Below are 18,825 nucleotides of genomic sequence, written 5' to 3' on the forward strand. Positions count from 1 at the left end.
TTAGGGAGATAAGCTGGAAAGAGAAAGACAGTCTATGATAACACTTACAATGTAGCCTCTAAAAAAGCCAAACTTGTACAAACAGAAAGAAGAATGGTGGTTACCAGGGGCCAGGAATTGGGAAGGATGGGGGAATTAGGGAGAGGTTAAAGACTACAAATTTCCAAGTAAAACGTAAGTTCTAGATCTTTAATGCACCTTTTAGTGATTATAGTCAACAATACTGTATTATATACCCCCAAATTGCTAAGAGACTGCATCTTAAATGTTTTCAGTACAAAAAATAAGTGACAATCATGTGCTGTGATAGAGGTATTAGCTAACGCCACAGCAGTAATCATTGCAATATTTAAGTGTATGAAATCAACACTTCGTACACCTTACATTGACACGTTACATGTCAATTATATTTCAAACAGAAGAGAAAAATAGGGGAGGGTTACCTTCACACCTTTGCAAGATCTGCAGTCCTTGATAATTTGCACTAAGTTGTTAGGATCATTGGGTGCCTTCTCATGGCTCTGGCTATCAACTGAGGACTTCCCCATAATCCTTGTTGACTTGTTTTGGTGTGCTTGAATTATGGGATTATTGTCATGAAATGATGTACTTTTAGAAGTTCTTTACAAATATCCTTGGGCTCTTGGTAGAGGGTGTTGAATTTTGGCACTGCTAGAAGATTGCCAAGGGCAGTTTAGGCTGTAGTTGCTTGAGCTTGTGGCTTGCCTGCAGAAATTGGTGTGTTCAAACTCTAACTTGTGACATAGAATGCTGTGTGCTGGAATTTCACTGTGTGGTGATATGACACAGTGCAAATTTTGGTGCTGTATTGGGCTGCTCTGTACCATTCAAGGATTTACCTTTCTAGATGCCTTTGGATAAGTGCAAAGAAAAGCATTAAGATGAGGAACCTGTGTATTTTAGTACGTGTAGCCCTTGTAGGACAGTTGCTTTTGTGAAATTATTTTCTGAATTACCAGAAAGGGGAAATAAGTGACTCAGGCTCTTTATTTATTTATTTTTTTCTCTACAGCCTACTGGATTGTATCCTCCTTCAGGGCAGGTGCCCTGTTTTATAGGTCTTTCTGTGCCAGGTGTAGCATATTGTCTGGTTAGCTTAGACACTAACTAGATTCAGCTTGGTTAATATTTCTAAAAGAAATGTAAAATGACCTACCTTTTATGCATAACACTAGGACTGCATGTAACAGTTGGGAATGTGCTCTTTTTTTTGTTTTTCAGAAGTTAACTTTGTAATATGAAAATCATCCTTTGGACTCATTTTCATTGACAAAACAATTTAGAGAATAGTACAAAAAGTAGTAATCAAATTAATGTAAGAAAACTTAGTGGTGATTTAGTTATTATAAAGAGCTCAAACTTCATCAGTAATTAAAAAAACCTAATATTCTGGGGCACCTGGGTGACTCAGTCAGTAAAGCATCCAACTCTTGAGATTGGTTCAGGTCATGATCTAGTGGTTCGTGGGATCGAGCTCCCCCCCCCACCCAACCCCATCAGACTCTACACTGAGTGGGGAGTCTGCTCTCTCTCTCTCTCTCTCTCTCTCTCTCTCTCTTCCCCTTCCCCTGCTCACTCTTTCTCTCTCAAACAAATAAACATTAAAAAAACCCTTAATTTTCTTTGATTAGCTATTACCCTGTAATTTTTGATGTGGATCTGTTTTTTGTTTTTTGTTCTTTTTGGATGTGGATATTTTTGTGGTTTATGTTTTAGTCTGAATTGGGAGGGCATGGTTTATAAGGCTTGTAGTACATCCTACAGCTTAAATTCTAGGTGTTAGAAATAATAATAATAAAAAAAAAAACCCTATTCACTCAATCTCTATTATACACTTCAGAGAGCAACTTTAGGACCTAAAGGGGGAAACTCCCTCACAAAATAGACATTCTTGTTCGTGTTAGTCAGTTTACAGAAATTACAATCCCTTGCTCTCAGCTCCTTATACTCATCCACCTGAACTTTAAAAAAAAAAAATTTTTTTAATGTTTATTTTTGAGAGAGACAGAGACAGAATGCGAGTGGGTTAGGGGCAGAGAGAGAGGGAGACACAGAATCCGAAGCAGGCTTCAGGCTCTGAGCTGTCAGCACAGAGCCCGACGTGGGGCTCGAACTCACGAGCTGTGAGATCATGACCCGAGCTGAAGTTCGACGCCCAACCGACCGAGCCAATCAGGAGCCCCGTCATCCACCTGAACTTTTAAGATAGCATTTTGTTGTTGGTGTTATAACACTTAATAATCATCCACTTGGAATTATGCTCATTTTTCTCGTTCACATTTCATTTTTAAATATCTGTGCTTCAGAAACTGCTTCATTTCCACGTCAAGCCCTCCTCCCTCGAGCTGATACCAGCAGGTGTCCTGTTGTTGTGTAGGCTGGGCACTGAGAAAAGGGATGGGGAACGAGTCTGGGTTTTGGAGTCATCGTGACCAAGGTTCCATTTCCAGCCCGGCCACATTTCACTCTGGCAAATCACTTCTGTAACTCCTAATTTTCTGATCTCCAAGATGGGGATAGTGGCTAATTATCCCCATAATTACAACCCCTGAGGGTGTATTGATAATTTTGAAGAGTGCTCAATCAGTGGTGGTAGTAATGATGGGGTGGACTATATTCTATGGGGTTCTTAGGGAGTCCTGGGTTCTCAGTTAAAGCCTTTTTTTTTTTTTTTTTTGGCTTAATGAAACAGAACCCCATGCAATGTCTAGCTTGGAATTGGAAAGGGCAGTTGTAAAGATACAGAGGGGTATATTCTTGGGTGAAGCACCGTAAGTGTAGCTGGTCCTCACAAAGATTTGAACCCTAGGACTGAAAGCTGGCAGCTTCTCTTATTCTCTCTTTCCTGGAGTCATACAGCTTTAGTGTGCTTCTCACTAGGCATTTGTTCCATTGTTGTATCTCTGCAGGGCACGACTTCTGCTGCTTTGGTCTCCACACAGCCAGGCTCAGAGCCTCACAATTCCAGGTATACATGCTCTTGGCTCATGCAGGGACAGATCCTCATTCTCACCTCTGAATCCCCAATCCAGTTTTCTCATAGAGTGAGGATTTGATTGGCTGCGCCTGGATTTAAGTGTTCTGTGGTCAGGGCCGGCTCACAAAGAACAATGTCTACTCCTGCGACATAGAGAAGGGATGCTGTGCATGAGGCAGAAAAACCCACAAGTATCTACCATATCTACACCTGTGTGTCTTTGGAGACTCCTTGATGATAGTCTTGGCACCGGAAGACTGAGCTCAGAAGAGTTTGCCCAAGTTAGTGGTTTTTAACCCTGGTTGCACATTAAAGTCACCTGGGGGAGCTTTACAGCTACTTACCACAGGCCCTGCCTTTGGGTATTCTGATTCAATTGGTTTGGAATATTACTCAGGAAAAGAAAACAAAAACTCTTGAGGTGATTCTCTTCAGGTGATTCTCTTTTGTAGTCGGGTTGAAAATAACCGACCTAAAATGTTTCCTGTACTAGGTCTAGAGGTTCAAAGATGAGAGAAAAAAGGTCCCTGCACGTTAAAAAAAAAAAAAAAAAGAAAATGAAAGACATGAACACAAACTGCAAACAATGATCATTGACCCAAAGGAATTGTAAACAAAAGAGCTTTGGATGGAGAAAGGTGTGGGTTCGTTGTTTCCTGATGATAATGAAGGGTGACCCACCTTTACTATAGGTTTATCTGTGCCATACCTACTCGGTGTGGCTGCTGACCTCACATCTCATTCATCCCATCTAGCTGTTAGTGTCCTGAGCCCCAGGCAACATGCTGGCTCTGGACATGACATTGGGAAGCTGCCACTGCTTGAGTTCTCAGCCCCAAAGAGAAATGACAACACATGAGAGGCCTCCACAACTGAAAAGTGAATGGCCCAGTATGACCAACACCGGCAAATAGACCTGCTGGTGAAATGACCGTGATAAAAAATCCCTGCACTCAGGAGCCCGTGCCCAGTTTGGGGAGGGGACACACACACACATTTATGTCAGTTAAAAATGGATTTAAGTGGATTAGAGGATGATTTCAGGGCCCAGAGGGAGGAGACTATTGGATGTGGCCTTGAGTTGGAATGATGGAGACCTAAACCAAGATGACGCTGGTGGGGGTGTTAGTGGGAAGGAAGGGGACTAACATTTATTAAAGCCTCCTCACCACCAGGTATAGCGCATTGTGTACTTGATGTAGCCTTTCAGTGAAGGCTCTTAACAAGCCTAGAAGGACAGATGCTTCCTATTCTCCTGGTACAGATAAGGAAACCGAGGCTTAGGGAGTTGAAGCGCCCAGGGTCACACAGCTGGTCAGTATCTGAGCTGGATTACAATCCCGGTGGGTTTGCTTCTAGAATCCTGGCTGTTAGCTTCTGCCTGGATAACGCAAGGCAGTATATAAGAGTCAGAGGCTGTAGCTAAGCTGGTTCCGTGTTGCTTGAGCACTCTAGACGTGCTCCTTCTAGAGGGCTGCTCTTTTTCTCTGAATTCTTTCCTCCGGGTCCACATCGCTATCTCCTTAGTCCACTTTCAGCTCCGCTCCAACGCCGCTTTCTCAGGCCTATGCAAGCCCTGGCTCCCCCAACCTGCAAACCCTCCCTCCCGCCTTGCACGGCTTTTCATGTTAGCCTAACAAGTGTTACCTTTTAACACCTTCTGTAACTTACTTATTGTTATTACTGTCTCTTCCTCAATAGAAGGAAAGTTCCTTTAGGACAGGAATCCTTGTTTTCTTAACTAGTGTACCCTCTTGCCAAGAACACAGTAATGTTTAATAAGCATTTGTTGAATGAACGCCTTAGGAATCCGTTATGCTGAAAGAAAAGTAATTTTTTGCGTTACAAGTTTTACCTGAATCATGGCTGAAGATTTATTTGACCTTAGTCTCTGAACGTGCCTATGTTTGCATGTTAATAGCATGTATTTAAGCTGTATAATTACCAAGTACAGACTGCCTTTCCTTCCAGTCACCACTGAACACCTCTCTCAGCGTCTTGTATTGTGGTTATCATCTTGCTGCTTTTTTTGGCTTTAAGCTTCTAAAGCCAGGGACTGAGTCCTCTTTATGTTCCACGTAGTGTCTTGCACATGTTGGCAGTCTAATCGTGCAGTAGGAAAGTTAGGCGTATGAGATTAGGTTTCACTTAAAATCTTAAGTTCTATTTTATTTTGGTATCCTGTCCGCATTTGCATTAAAAAGTTATCAGGTGAGTGGTATTTACCTTAACATTCTCAACATAGCATGAGATCATTTACATTTACAATAAAGAAAAATGACAGATTTCTTTTATCTCTGCCATTAATAAGTGTCATAAAATAGAAAAATAAAGCTAAGTCAATATATTATTGCCACAGAAATTGAATTTGTGTCAAAAGGATTTGTGCTTGTGATGTAGTGATTCGTATATTTTTCTTGGAATTAAGTCTCTAGCAGGTGACAACATCAATAATTCACGAGACCAAGGAGCTTTTTGAAATTGGTTAATTTATATATGTGAATTACAAAACAAATGAATAATGCCCTTAATGTATTCTGACATATTTGAAAATATGCATTAAAAAAAACTCCTAGCCTAACAAAGTCTGTGTTAATGGCATTAGATTTTTTAGATTTTCTTTTTTTACTACATTATTATTTGAAAAGGAACTTATCTATATTTTCTGCTTGATGTGAAAAGTACTGTCCATACTAAAGTAAAAAGCTTTTGTCATCATAAAATAAATAAGCCTATTCTAGACAACTGGGAAAATACAGGAAAATGTGGGGGGGGGGGGGGAGAAATTGCTCCAAACCCCACAATCCGGTTATATTAAAATAAAAATGGTTCCTGACATATTTTTCTATAAGAATGTTAATGGAATTATATCACATGCAATTCTGTTTTTATCTATCTATCTATCTATTTATTTATTTAGAGTGATAGCAGGGAGGGTCAAAGGGAGAGAGAATCCAAAGCAGGCTCTGTGCTGTTAGTGTGGAGCCTGTTGGGGAGCTTGAACCCACGAACCATGAGATCTTGACCTGAACTGAAACCAAGAGTCAGGTGCTCAACCAACTAAGTCACCCAGGTGCCCCACAGATAGGCAATTTTAAATGCGACTTTTGTTTTTCATGTAACATTGTATCGTAAGCATTTTCACATGTCATTATAGTCTGTATGGCAGGACTGTAGTTATTTAGTCTTTCCCATATTCTGGGAACTTTTAGGTTGATTATGATTTTAGCTATTTAAGATAAACTCTGTAGGTAAGTATTTGTGTATAAACCTCTGGTTTTATTTCCTAACTCTAGATTCTAGATGTAATTAATTTAGTAATAAAACCTAGTAATTCTAGTTTAAGTAATGTGAACATAGGGTTTGTGTCACCAAATTGTTCTCTAAAAAGGTTCAACCAAATTTAATTTCCTTGTGGTGATACCAGAATGTAAAACAAAATCCTCCTTGCAAGGTGGTGTATTAGCTCCAGGAATATTCACTCTACATTTGTGCCTTGGACAAGACCTCTAGGAGACTGAATCATGCTCAGAAATAGCCCAGTAGTTTGAATAAGCTTCAAGGTAATTCTGGAAGCTCTGGGACCATTTTCACTCTTCCTACAGCGAATATTTGAAATACTTTCTAGCCTTCTCCAGATGATGAAAAAGGTCTTCAATTCTGGTGTCCTAGGACTAAATCTACTTGTAGAGAGGTTCAGGTATTTGAATTGTTTGTTCCTGGACCTGCTGCAGAGGAGGTTTTGAGCTGGTAGTAGAGGTGACAAGAACTTGAACAGCTGAAGAAAACATATTAAAATAGGTATTAAAACTCTTTTACTAGAATTAGCCATTCTGGTTTCCCTTTAATTTTACCTCCATGTTGAAGGAATTTATTGAAGGAAAAAGAACATTGGAGTTCTGTTAGAATAAAAAAAGGTTTGTTAGGTGCCCTGCCCCTGTGATGTGTCCTCTAGGAGAGAGGGCCAGGTAACAATTTAATTGGTTTTTCTAGAGAGGTGGTGGTTTTCTAGCAGTTCTGTTGCTGCCTTTTGATCCTTTTTGAAAACTTGTCTTAGAAATGATTTTTTTTTTCACTTCTGTGGATGGTTGAATGATGTCTCCTCCCGAAAGCTAATGTTCCTCCGTGATTCTGCTTTCCCAAAGAAGGAATTATGGAGAAGGGAGGTTGGAATCTTGGGTGGATGAGAGAAGCCTGGGACAATGGCCAGGTGTGTGTCTTTCTGAGGTAGGCAGGGCTATGGTTTTGAATAGATGAACAGATTAAAAGAAGCTGGAGAGCTCTTACTCATTCTCACCTGTTCCTAACATCTCTCACTTGTCTCCACCTTAGTCTAAAAATATGACCACATGAAGAGCCAGTCAACTTAAAAGCTTTTCCTGGGGCGCCTGGGTGGCGTAGTCGGTTAAGCGTCCGACTTCAGCCAGGTCACGATCTCGCGGTCCGTGAGTTCGAGCCCCGCGTCAGGCTCTGGGCTGATGGCTCAGAGCCTGGAGCCTGCTTCCGATTCTGTGTTTCCCTCTCTCTCTGCCCCTCCCCCGTTCATGCTCTGTCTCTCTCTGTCCCAAAAATAAAAATAAAAACGTTGAAAAAAAAAATTAAAAGCTTTTCTTGACATTATCAAAGAGCCAGCTCTACCCTTGTCCTCGGTGCTATGAAGCTTCAGTATTATTTTTGGAGCCCTTGAATGTTGTCACATCTAGGTATGTTGTGTAGTCGCCTGGGAAATGAACTTTAGGCTCTGTAGGTGTGGTTAGTGTCATGGTTAGTAATAATGCTTTACATTTCTGCGGTCTTTACAATCGGCATTGACATTAAAACAAACAAAGGTGTGTGGACCAGAAATGCCGTTAGGATAAAGTAGGTGTTGGTGGGAAGGAAGAATCTGGAATTTGAAACAGGTGTGAGCAATGCTTTACCATAACCTTATCCGCATCTTACGATTAAAAGAAGACTAATCCTTTTTTCCTTTTGGGTCTAACTTTGTTGTGTCTTATTTTGACAAGCAGATAGTGTCATGTCATGGTTGATCTAACGAGCAAGCTTTGATACTTCACTAAATCTATGCTTATGAGGGTGAATTATTGTAGCTTTAGAGATAAACTAAGCCTTTGAATAAATGATGTAATAATTCATCCTGCACACCATGGAGTGTTGAATTCTCTTACAGCAGTACTAATTGGTGCCTGTCACTACATGGCAGTAAAACCTGTCCCAATTGTACCAGCTTAGGGTTTCTCACTTTGAAAATTTCTTGTACTTCTTAGCTGTACCCTTCATTTAGCTTGTTTCAGGGACACCGGTTTTAAAGTGAGCTGCATGTCCCGAGATTCGAATGGGTGCAGGCTGAGGAAGTGTTTCATGGCTGGCGGGGTGTGGAGTAGGGTTTCTCACATGGTCCTGGGAGGGCTACAGCATTGCCCTCGGGCCCCTTACGCGTGTGGGTTCCTAAGCCCCACCGTAGACCTGCTGAATCAGAATCTTGAGAAGCTGAGACCTTGTCATCTTTTACAAAGAAAATCTTGGTGTGTTTCTAGTGCACACTAACAAGCTGGAAACTAGGTGGCTTAGAGGGTCTAGTTTATGAAAATTGGGTCTGAGTCAAGTGCATTCAGAGGCTTTGCTCTTAGAGGTGTTCTTCTTGTTAGTGGCTACTCATAATGACCTAGTTAAAGGATGTAAATTAAATTAGATTGCAACAGCTAAAAATTATTTTTAAAGATTAGCATGTACTTGGCTTTGACAGTGATTAGTGCTTGTTAACTTGACAGTTGGTGGTGGCTGTACCTAATGACATGAATGGACAGATCCTTTGCTCCCAGCTAGTTCCGATGTGCTAACCAATGAAAATATAAAATTTGCTAAAAGTCTCAAGCTACAGCTTGGAACCTTTTTTAAACTGTATGTGGACCTTGGGTTTGTATGTTGTTTTGTATTACACAGTTGATCTGGTGTCTTTGTTACTTCCTTGTAAACTAAGTTGGTTGGGGGAAGGACCATTCCTTCATACCCCTTGATATTTACAGCATTTCACAGAGTGCTTTGAAAGCTCTAGATCTATTTTTTGGCAGCATGTAAGGTCTTCAATAAAGGTTTTGATGCCTTGCTTAAATGTGAATACAGCAACCTACGTTCTGTGTTTCTACCTTTTTTTTTTTCTTCAAAAGAACATAGGATCCAAAAAAAAAACACAAAACTATAAAGACTTTTTCTTTTCAATTCCAGAGTGATCCTCTTGACCATTCATCTTAGGAACTGTCATTAGCAGAAAACATTGTTGCCTATCTATATGAGCCGTTCCTTACTTTTTAGGGAGAAAATAGAATTAAATTGAACAATGTAGGAAGAAAAATGAGCTTTTTGTCTTGGGAAGGGAGCTCTGATGCGCTTTAATACCACACCTTAACCAATTACTAATGGTTCTGTGTCTAGAACTATTTTGGTATTATCACCAGTTTGATTTTATCCATGCTGCAAAGCATTAACAATACCTATACAATCATTGACCAGATGCTGTGACTAAAGGTCACAAAGTCACAAAATCACATTAGGTATGAATGTTTTAATATGTCTGAGACGGTATGGTTTCAATTTGTGTGTGTGTGTATGTGTGTGTGTGTGTGTGTGTGTGTGTAGGTAGGTACAAATGGAATCCTAAAAGTTGTTATTGGGTTATTTTTAAAGTGTTCCTATTTGCCTCCATTTAATAGTCCATTTTATGTTTCCACTTCCTTCTTGGTATGGATATCTTCAAATGCTACTCTTGAGCCGGATTGATGGGTATAGTTCTTGTTTTTCCCAACCAGAAGAATGAGTAAAGAGCATTGCTGGTAGCTATAAAGCAAATACTGCATTTTTTAAGGGTCGCGGCCAACCAGACATATAAATAGTACCTCAAGTAGCAGTATAAAAATAATAACATTTATAATAAAGTTCTTTATTGTTTTTGAGTATGGATGTCACCTTGTCGTTTTTTATCTACTATACGAAGGCTGAAACCCCACAGAATTATCTGAGGGTGTTATGTCCATCATTTCCTCTCTCCCTACCCTTTCCACTTTTGAGAAGTGTGTCATCTAAACAGGTAGGGCCTTGACATGACATCCACTTCACAGTAAACTTGAATTAATAATAACTTTCACGCATCCTACAAAAGGGTGCCACTTGCGAATAACTTCACATTGTTAAAATAAGACTTTAGTGTTAATTTCTACTTTCAGTTCTGTTTGAAGTAGACTGGGATTGGGCATTTCAGTTTTTAGGGGAAGTTACTCATGCTTAGATCTATTAAAAAATTTAAATACTAACAAGTCTTTAGTAGTCTCTTTCAGTTTGTATGCATGCAAACAAATATGTAATTTCTATTTTCTGAAAGCTCAATCTTGAAGTGAAACTTATTCTGGCTTCACTGTTTGGATATAGAAACCAAAATTTTTTGATCCGTTTTCTAGCTGTTTACTGTTAGTCACTCTGCAGCCCTGTCATGGGTTCTTGACATGGTCCTTGACACAGGTCCTGCCCTACTGGCTTCTTTGGATCCTGGTGTGGATAGTGGTGAGAATCGATAGGCAAGTGTTTTCCAGAGGAGAAGGAATAATGAACTTGACCTTACCTTCTTGCCTTTCTCTCTGACTGTTAAACTTCCTGCACTTGGATCCCTTTGAGTTTCTTCCTTTTCCTTGTAAGTTACCTCTGAATTGTAATTCTGTGGTAATTCATCACACGTTTTTTTCTTGTGAAAGGTTATGTATAATATAGATAGTAACTGAACTTATATATGTGCCTCCATAGTTTTTAAAGAATTTCACAGACTGAGTCCTTTTAGAAGCTAGATCCTGGCGTGCCTGGGTGGCTCAGTCAATTGTGTCCAACTCTTGATTTTGGCTCAGGTCATGATCCCAGGATCGTGGGATCGAGCCCTGTATTGGGCTGCGTGCTGAGGATGGAGGAGCTCACTTAAGATTCTCTTTCTTGTTCTCTGCCCCTCTACCCTGCTTTCTCTCTCTTTCTCTCTCTCTCAAAAAACAAAAACAAAACAAACAAAAAAAACAACCAAAAACCAAAAAACTAGATCCTCAGTGAGAGAGTTCAAGGATATAAAAAAGTTAAGACAAAAAAAAAAAATGGATCTTATGTGTATTGTTCCTACACAAGGATGACTGTTCTATTCTGAAAATTATGAGTTCAACTCTAAAAGGCTGTGCAGCTTTAGGCCTTTGATGTTATGCAAAAAATAGTGTTTTTGGCTATTTACATCTCCTGTATTTTGCATCCTGTAACCTACATCCTCTGCTTTTCCTGTATGGTGCTGTACTTTCCATAGCTTTTATGCAGTCTTTAGACCATGAATCTTACATGGGATCTGCTCATATTTCTCTTAAAATTGTCTATTTTCATTCTCTTGGCATGGCTTTATAGCATATTCCTCAGGCAAGTCAAACTGGTATTTGGGAATATTTCATTGGTGTAGGAAGGTGTTTTCTCTTGACTGTGGTGTACTTTTCTGAATAGGATTTCAGCTGGAACCTTTCTCTTTGGCCTTATTTTTTAAGCGTTAGGCTACCCAGGATGCTATTGTGTTGGTAGTTGACTGCATTCCTCTTGTCTTGTGAGAGGAACTCAAAATGACCCCTTTCAGGTGAGATGTGCCTTGTGATTGGGGTGGTATCTCTGAAGAATAGAGATGTGGTTAACCACATTCAGTGGGCGGGAAATCTCTGTTGACAGGAAATTGGCAGGAAAGCACACATGTAGCAGGCAGTTAAAGGAACAGTATCCTACCCAGCCTTTCCACGGCTGCTTTTTTTGCTAACTTGAGAGCCATGTGGACTGGAGTTTAATTCTAGTAATGGTCTCTGGGATGAGACTGTGGCTCCCAGTGCCTCAGAAATTTTATAGTTCTGCCCAGGATTACTCCCACTCTTAAGGACTTGTGTGCTTGCTTGTTATTTTCAGGGGCCAAAGGTAATACTAAAGGCAAATTCTAACCCAGAATTAAATACTAAATCTATTAATTCATTCCCAGCCCTTCCTTCCCAGTGTAACAAGGAATTTAGGCTAGAGCCTGGTGGTGTGGCTAGTAGTATGGTCAGTTATTCAGCTTTGTTATACACAAAGCTGATTTTGGGCCCCTCCCATTAGTGTATCCTCTGCCCTTGGAAGGAATGTCTTAGTCAAAGAGAAGAGAATCTGGGGTAGTGATTTGCTCTGTACCCCTTTTTAATATGGATCCTCACTGAGCTAGACTGATGAGCATACAGGTGTATTCCAGTATACAAACTGGAATTCCATTCTGTCATTCCAGAATGACAAATTTCATTGTGTCAACGTTGAATTTAACTAGTGCCACTCAGGCTGTTATATGATGAATGCTAACACGTGTTTTTCTATACTTCCAAAATCTGATCTATTTAGGAATGCACTTGACCCTTTCTCTGCCCTTTTAAAAGGTCCACTGCTACCGAATAAGATGAGGGAGAATTGAAAATGGATTCTAGCTACTTGAATACAAAATCTTGCCTGACTCCGGAATTTAGAAAAGTTAGATTTTTGGTCTTCCCCCGCCTCCCCCCAACCTAACTGCTTTTTCTTTTGAACCACTTTGTAAGAAACTAATTTATTCACTTTCTAAAGTGGCCTTATGTTTGTCTAGCAGGGAAATCAGCAAAAGGGTTCTCAAAGAAGCTAGCAATGAAATTGAAAAGTGTCTACTGTCACCGCTGGTGATAAATCAAACTGATGTTAGAGATGCAAATAGTCATTCCAGTACTCTCCTCGTTACTAGAATTGTTTAAGTTAATTAAGCCAGCAAAGTACTTCATTATCTACTATGCTGCATGCTAATGGTACATTTAAAGTTTCACTGTCTTATGATTCAGATTTTTTTTTCACATTTAAGTCTCCATATCCATTGTGTTCTAAGTCCATATACTTAATGGTAACTAATACTGTTTTTCAGGAAAATGGATTTATTGTGCCACAGTTAAGTTTCTACTTTGTGAGGTCTGCAAGTCTAAGAAATCTTAGGAAATGTTTGAAACTACCACATTCAGGGTACCTTTTGTCCATCTTCTTGAGAAAGTGATTAAAACGCTGTATAATTCATTTTTATTGGACTGTCAGTAGTTTAATTACATTCAACTTAGCATTGTAGAATTTTTAAACGTATTCTATTAACTAAAATAAAAGCTGTTATAAATTACTGATATGATTGGTTTCTTTCATTTGCAGCATTTAAATATTAGGACACTGACGGATGATATGGTAAGGTTATACTCAACACTTCTTTTGTTGTGAATCTTAACTAACCATGTAATGTTGATGGCGTGCTGGGCTAACACCTTTGAAACTGCTAAAAATCTGCATGTTTTGGAAACCAACTGTTTTTTTATAGTGCTAAAATAAGAGGCAGAATTGGTAAAATGCATGACAGTTTTTGCTTTTAAATAGTAAAAGGAACTAGTAACTCGTTGATGGGCTAATTTAAAAAAATTGTTTAATTACAAATTGTTAGTCAACTTTGAATCATTCAAATCCATCTCATTCTTTGGGGATGAATTGCACACTTAAAAAAGAGGTAAAAAAAAAAAAACAAAAAACAAACACCTAAAGACATTCAGCTTTTCTGAAATATGTAGTTGCTACAAAGTAAACCAGACTAAAATGTCATGCGTGTGTTAAAAAAAATGCTCAAAAATGGGGGAACCAGGCATGCTTTCCTATTTGTTCTGCATGTTGAAAACAATAGGCTTGCTTATAAGAAATTAACACTCTATAGCACCATTACAGATTGTTGTATATTCGAGTACATATTTCTGAGAAATAGATTTTTGAATGTAACTCTTGGCTAATGGTAAGGGAATAACAACAGTAGTAAGGCTGAAATAAACAATAATGTGAAAAAAAATATGTAAGCATGATAGGACAAAGCACAGTGCTGTATTGATCTGGTTCTGAATTCAAATTCACCTTACATGTAATATGAAACAATGCGTAGAACATGGTAAACACTTAAAAAATGTCTAGCGCACCCATTATCCAACGTACCATCTTGGGTACTTGGGTAAAGTGGACAGGCGAAGAGAAATGAGATCTAGATCGTGACATGCAGGATGGAAAAATTCAATTAGAATGTTCTGTTTTATTCCTCTGGATAATATCTAAAACAAGGGTTGTTCATGTAAGCTTTCCTGGATAAGATTTTTCAGATAATGGTATTTAGAAAATTGTAGTGATATGGAACACTTACACAGAGAACATGTTATTTCTTATCATGCAAGGTAGAGTTGACTTCCTCTTAGCACTCAGTTGCACTGAGGGTCAACTACGTTAAGTACATGGTTTGCCCAAGTATGTACAGCTGGAAGGTTGGGTGTCTGTGGCTTGAATCTTGTTCCACAAAGCTCCAAACCCAAACATGTACTATGCTAACTCAGCCTTCAAATGCCTTCTTATGACTGATGATTAAACCATCTGTAATTTTTATGTTTGAACATCTATAAGAATATACAATGGTAGATTTAGAATAGCCTTATTAAAATATAGTTCATATAGCCTACAATTTACCCATCTAAAATGTACAACTGAATGGTTTTTAGTATGTTCAGAGTTGTACAGCCATTGCCACAATCAATTTTAGAACATTTCCATCACCGAAAGGGAAACCTCCTACTTAAAAGCAGTCACTCACCATTTACCCCCAACTCCACCAGACTTAGGGAATGGCTAGTCTACTTGCTCCATAGATGTCCACTTCTGGATATTTCCTATGAATGGAGTCCTGTGATAAATGGTCTTTTGTGACTGAATTTTTTCATTTCGCATAATGGCTTCAAGGTCTGTGTTGTAGCCTGTATCACTACTTGGTTCCTTTCTATTGCTGAATGCTATTCTGGGACCTTTGAGATTTATTCATATTTTATGGGCACTACACATCTTTTTCTTCCTTCTTTCTTTTTTTTCTTTCTTTTTTTATTTAAAAAAATTTTTTAATGTTTATTTATTATTGAGAGAGAGAGAGAGACAGCATGAGCATGAGCAGGGGAGGGGCAGAGAGGGGAGGAGACACAGATTCCGAAGCAGGCTCCAGGCTCTGAGCTGTCAGCACAGAGCCTGACACGGGGCTTGAACTCACAAACTGTGAGATCAGGACCTGAGCCAAAGTTGGTAGCTCAACCAACTGAGCCACCCGGGCACCCCTTTTCCTCTTCATTGAGCTACTGATCTTTGCTTCGTTATGATTGACGTTGTACATTGTCACCCACAGTCTCTACCCTAAGTTCTAGAAACAGAGTCCTGCTACAGATTGGCTTCACCAAGTCATTCTAGAAGCTATCTTGCTCTGATCTTACATTAACAAAAGGATTCCTTCCAGTGAAGACTTCAGTCTTCTCTCTCTATCCTGCCTCCATTCCTCCTCTCCCCTATTCCTTGTAATTGGGTGGGGTAAGGTCAGAACTTTTTGGGAGTTACCATACTGCCTTGTGTGGTATTTTTATCAAAGCAGTATATCATTGTAGGACTTTCTCACCAGTTTAAACATCTTCAAGGAAGAGACAGCATGTTGGTATGTTGTCTGGTATTATGTTAAGCATTTTTATAAATTTTTTGTTGAAGGAATGAAAAGAGTGAATCATCACTTTTGATTACTTGCCTTTGGATCTGGGGATGGCTTGGTCCTGGTCAGGCTTCCCAGAGATGGACCCTTGCCTTTGCACAGAGTAAAAGAGTTTTATATTAAAAAAAAAAGGGGGGGGGGGCTTTGACAAGGACCTGCTGTTAGTCTTTGTGACCACCTGCCTGGATCACTGACCATTGCCTTGCCTCTGCCTTTACCTTAGAGGGATGTATGACTGTTTGTTCTAGATTCCTCCTTGACCTTTTCCCTTTTGCTTAACTGAACTACAGTCTCCCCAGCTCTCCCTGATCGCTTCTGATCTTGTGCTTTAGCCTGGCTCTTGAGTAGGCTAGGGCTTAAGACCAGGGAGGGATCAAGTAGGCAATCTAGTTCAGGCAGCTGGGTCCATTGCTGTGGAGCTTAGAGAAAAAGCCTGGCTATTTTGAACAAGACACACTGAAAAGTAAACCTAACTCATTGATTGACGCACCATGGAAAGAGCATTGGATTAGGAATCGGAAGACTCTTGTTGAAAGACAGAACCTCACCTCTTCTTAGCTCTTTGACCTTGGCAAATCAATTATCTGATTGTTCACTTACTTGTAAAGTAGGACTAATTATACCTTTTCTACTTTCCTCATAGAGTTTTGGTGAGTTTCACTAAAGTGTGTTGAACTGCTGCATTCATTTCTGTTCCTTGTTAACCCCTCTTAAAAATATGTCCCAGTGCACAGACAGCGGGGGTGACGTGACAGGTTTGCAGTTGAGCCTTACAGGCCATGTCACAGACTGATGCAGAGCTTTGAGGGAGGAAAGCATAGCTGTATATTTCGGGGGCTCTATAAATGATTTTTGGTGAGTTAGAGCTCAGAGAAGCATTGGCCACTGATGATTTGATGTGTGTTAGCAATATGTTTTTTAATTAAAGGTTGCTACCCCGACAACAATGTGTATGGTATGTGTGTTTTCAGTTCAGAGCTTCTTAATGTGAGAATAGCTTTTTTTTTTTTTTTTGGTAGAACTTGAGAGAAGGCGCCATAACAATGGCGTCTGCTGCAGTCACAGATCTGAATAACAGTATTTTAGAAACATGAAGTTGCAACATTCTGGGAAGCATTAGTGTTAAACACCCATCCCTTTAAATTGCTTGTTAAAGGCCTATGGAAGTACTTCACGTTTCAAGGTTATTTTCTGAGTTACAATCAGAATTTCATAGGACGCTGTCTGGTTGAAGGAAGTATTGCTCTAGTGTTGAGACAGAGTTCATATACTTTAAACAGTGTTCATTCTACAAATACCTGAGCATTCATGCCATGTAAAGTGCGATCCGAGGTGAAAAAGTCACTTAGTTTGCAACGATCCTTTGTCTGTACCTGGGTTGAAAAGAACGCTTTTTTTTGTAGAGGCAAAAAGGTTGAGACAAGAGCAGCGAAGGGAGGCTGGTTGGAATAGGTCAACTGGAAGAAATTGAATATGGTTGACACAATACTGAATTCTCCATGACCGTGTCCACGGAGTGTTTTTGTGGTTTAGAAGTTGTTTTTGACTTGGTTATTGTCTCCCTTGTCCCTCAGAACCTTTTGTCTCAAGTGCGATGCTCCTACTGATCCTCTCTGTCTACTCTTTTCTCCCCCTGGTAGCCAGTATTACTGTTGTAATCTCTGGTTTAGCCTACAGCAAGGATTTTCAGACTTTCTTGACTATAGACCCAGCATATATACTAAGAAGTATGTTTCATTTTGTAGCCCAGTTCACATACACATACAAATTCTCTCTCCATCGAAACCGTTTTATGAACTAATATTTAATGTTTCTAAGCTCAACGAACTCTGATATTTTCCTTTCCACTCCTTTCTATTGCTTTTTACTCCTCTCCTTTCATTAAAAAAAAAAAAACAAACAAACCCCAAAAAACCCCCCAAACAAACAAAAATCACCAAAACAAAACAACAACAAAAAAAGAGGGTGGGAAGGGGGGCGGATCCAGTCCACTACATTGGTTCCTTGTCCCACATGTGGTTCATGACTATAGCTTAAAAAGAGACCTTGGCCTGTACAGCAACTAGAAAGAGTCCTCAGATCATAAAATGAAGAGCAGACACTCACAGAGAGATCTGAGGACTCTTTCTAGTTGCTGCCACTTGCTAGCAGTGTGACTTTGCGTATTTAACTGTTGGGCCTTGGTGTCCCTGGTTATAGAGCTTTACAAGGGAAAAATAATGCCAAAATGCTTGGTGAACTATGCATTCACAGCATTAGTGGTATAGTTAGTAACATGATTTTTTTTTTTTTTTTTTTTGAGGAAAGATTTACATTTAACATAATATACCAATTTTATGGATGCAATTTGATGAATTTTGACAAACGTATACAATCATGTATACACTATGATCATGATATAAAAGCTTTCCATCACCCCAAAAGATTTTGTGCCGTTTGTAGTCAATTTCTTCCACCTATCCTGGCTCTTGGGAGACATGAGTCAGCTTTTTGTACCATATAACTCCGTTTCTAGGATTTCATATAAGTGGAATCACTTAGTATAGTGCCTTTGTGTCTGGCTTCTTAGCATTGTGCTTTTGAGACCCCCTCTAGTGTATCAGAATTCGTTGTTTTTATTACTGAATAGTATGCCATTGTTTGGTAATACTTCTAGTTTATATATTCAACAGTTTGGGTTTCCAGTTTTTGGTGATTGAATAAAGCTGTGAACCTTTGAGTACAGTTTTTGGGGGTATGGTTTCATTTTGGAAGGGGAATTATGTGGTAACTATGATTAACTTTATGAGAAACTGACAGATTGTTTCCACTAATGACAAATGATGTTAAGCGTCTTTTATTATGCTTATTTGCCATTCCTTGTAATGTCTATTACTAGATACAGGGCCAAATTACTCTTGAGTGAGCCTTGGCCTTTCAAGTAATTTTTTCATATCTATGTTCTTGAATTAGGAATTTATGATATTTCCTTATCCTGTTAGATATAGGATCTGTATTGATTTTTCCCTTTCTAATCCTGATAAACAACTTGTCTTCTGTTTTTTTCCCCCCTGATTAGTCTGGGTAGAGGTTTGTCAATTTGATTGATCTTTTCAAAGAACCAGCTTTTCGTTTCATTAACTTCTTGATATATATATATTTTAATCTTTTGCCTTAACCTTTTTATGGTTTCTTAAGTAAGTGGAAACTTACCTAATTGATTTGAGGCCTT

The 18,825-nt window shown here is 39.2% G+C and overlaps 1 protein-coding gene across 5 annotated transcripts in view; it reads left to right on the plus strand.

Moving 5' to 3' along the window:
- DIAPH3 (diaphanous related formin 3) overlaps window positions 1-18,825 on the plus strand; it is a 508,403-nt gene that overhangs the window by 14,176 nt on the left and 475,402 nt on the right. For 4 of the 5 annotated variants that reach the window (XM_086710920.1, XM_025923546.2, XM_086710913.1 and 1 more), the window contains one exon: window positions 13,229-13,261. The exons of the other annotated variant lie outside the window; for it this stretch is intronic. In XM_086710920.1, the coding sequence (XP_086567046.1) occupies window positions 13,229-13,261 (33 nt within the window). The remainder of the gene's footprint in view (window positions 1-13,228; window positions 13,262-18,825) is intronic. 5 annotated transcript variants of the gene reach the window in all.

This window comes from Puma concolor, chromosome A1, assembly GCF_028749965.1.
Source record: "Puma concolor isolate L17-30 chromosome A1, mPumCon1.1.hap2, whole genome shotgun sequence".
Lineage (NCBI taxonomy): Eukaryota > Metazoa > Chordata > Mammalia > Carnivora > Felidae > Puma > Puma concolor.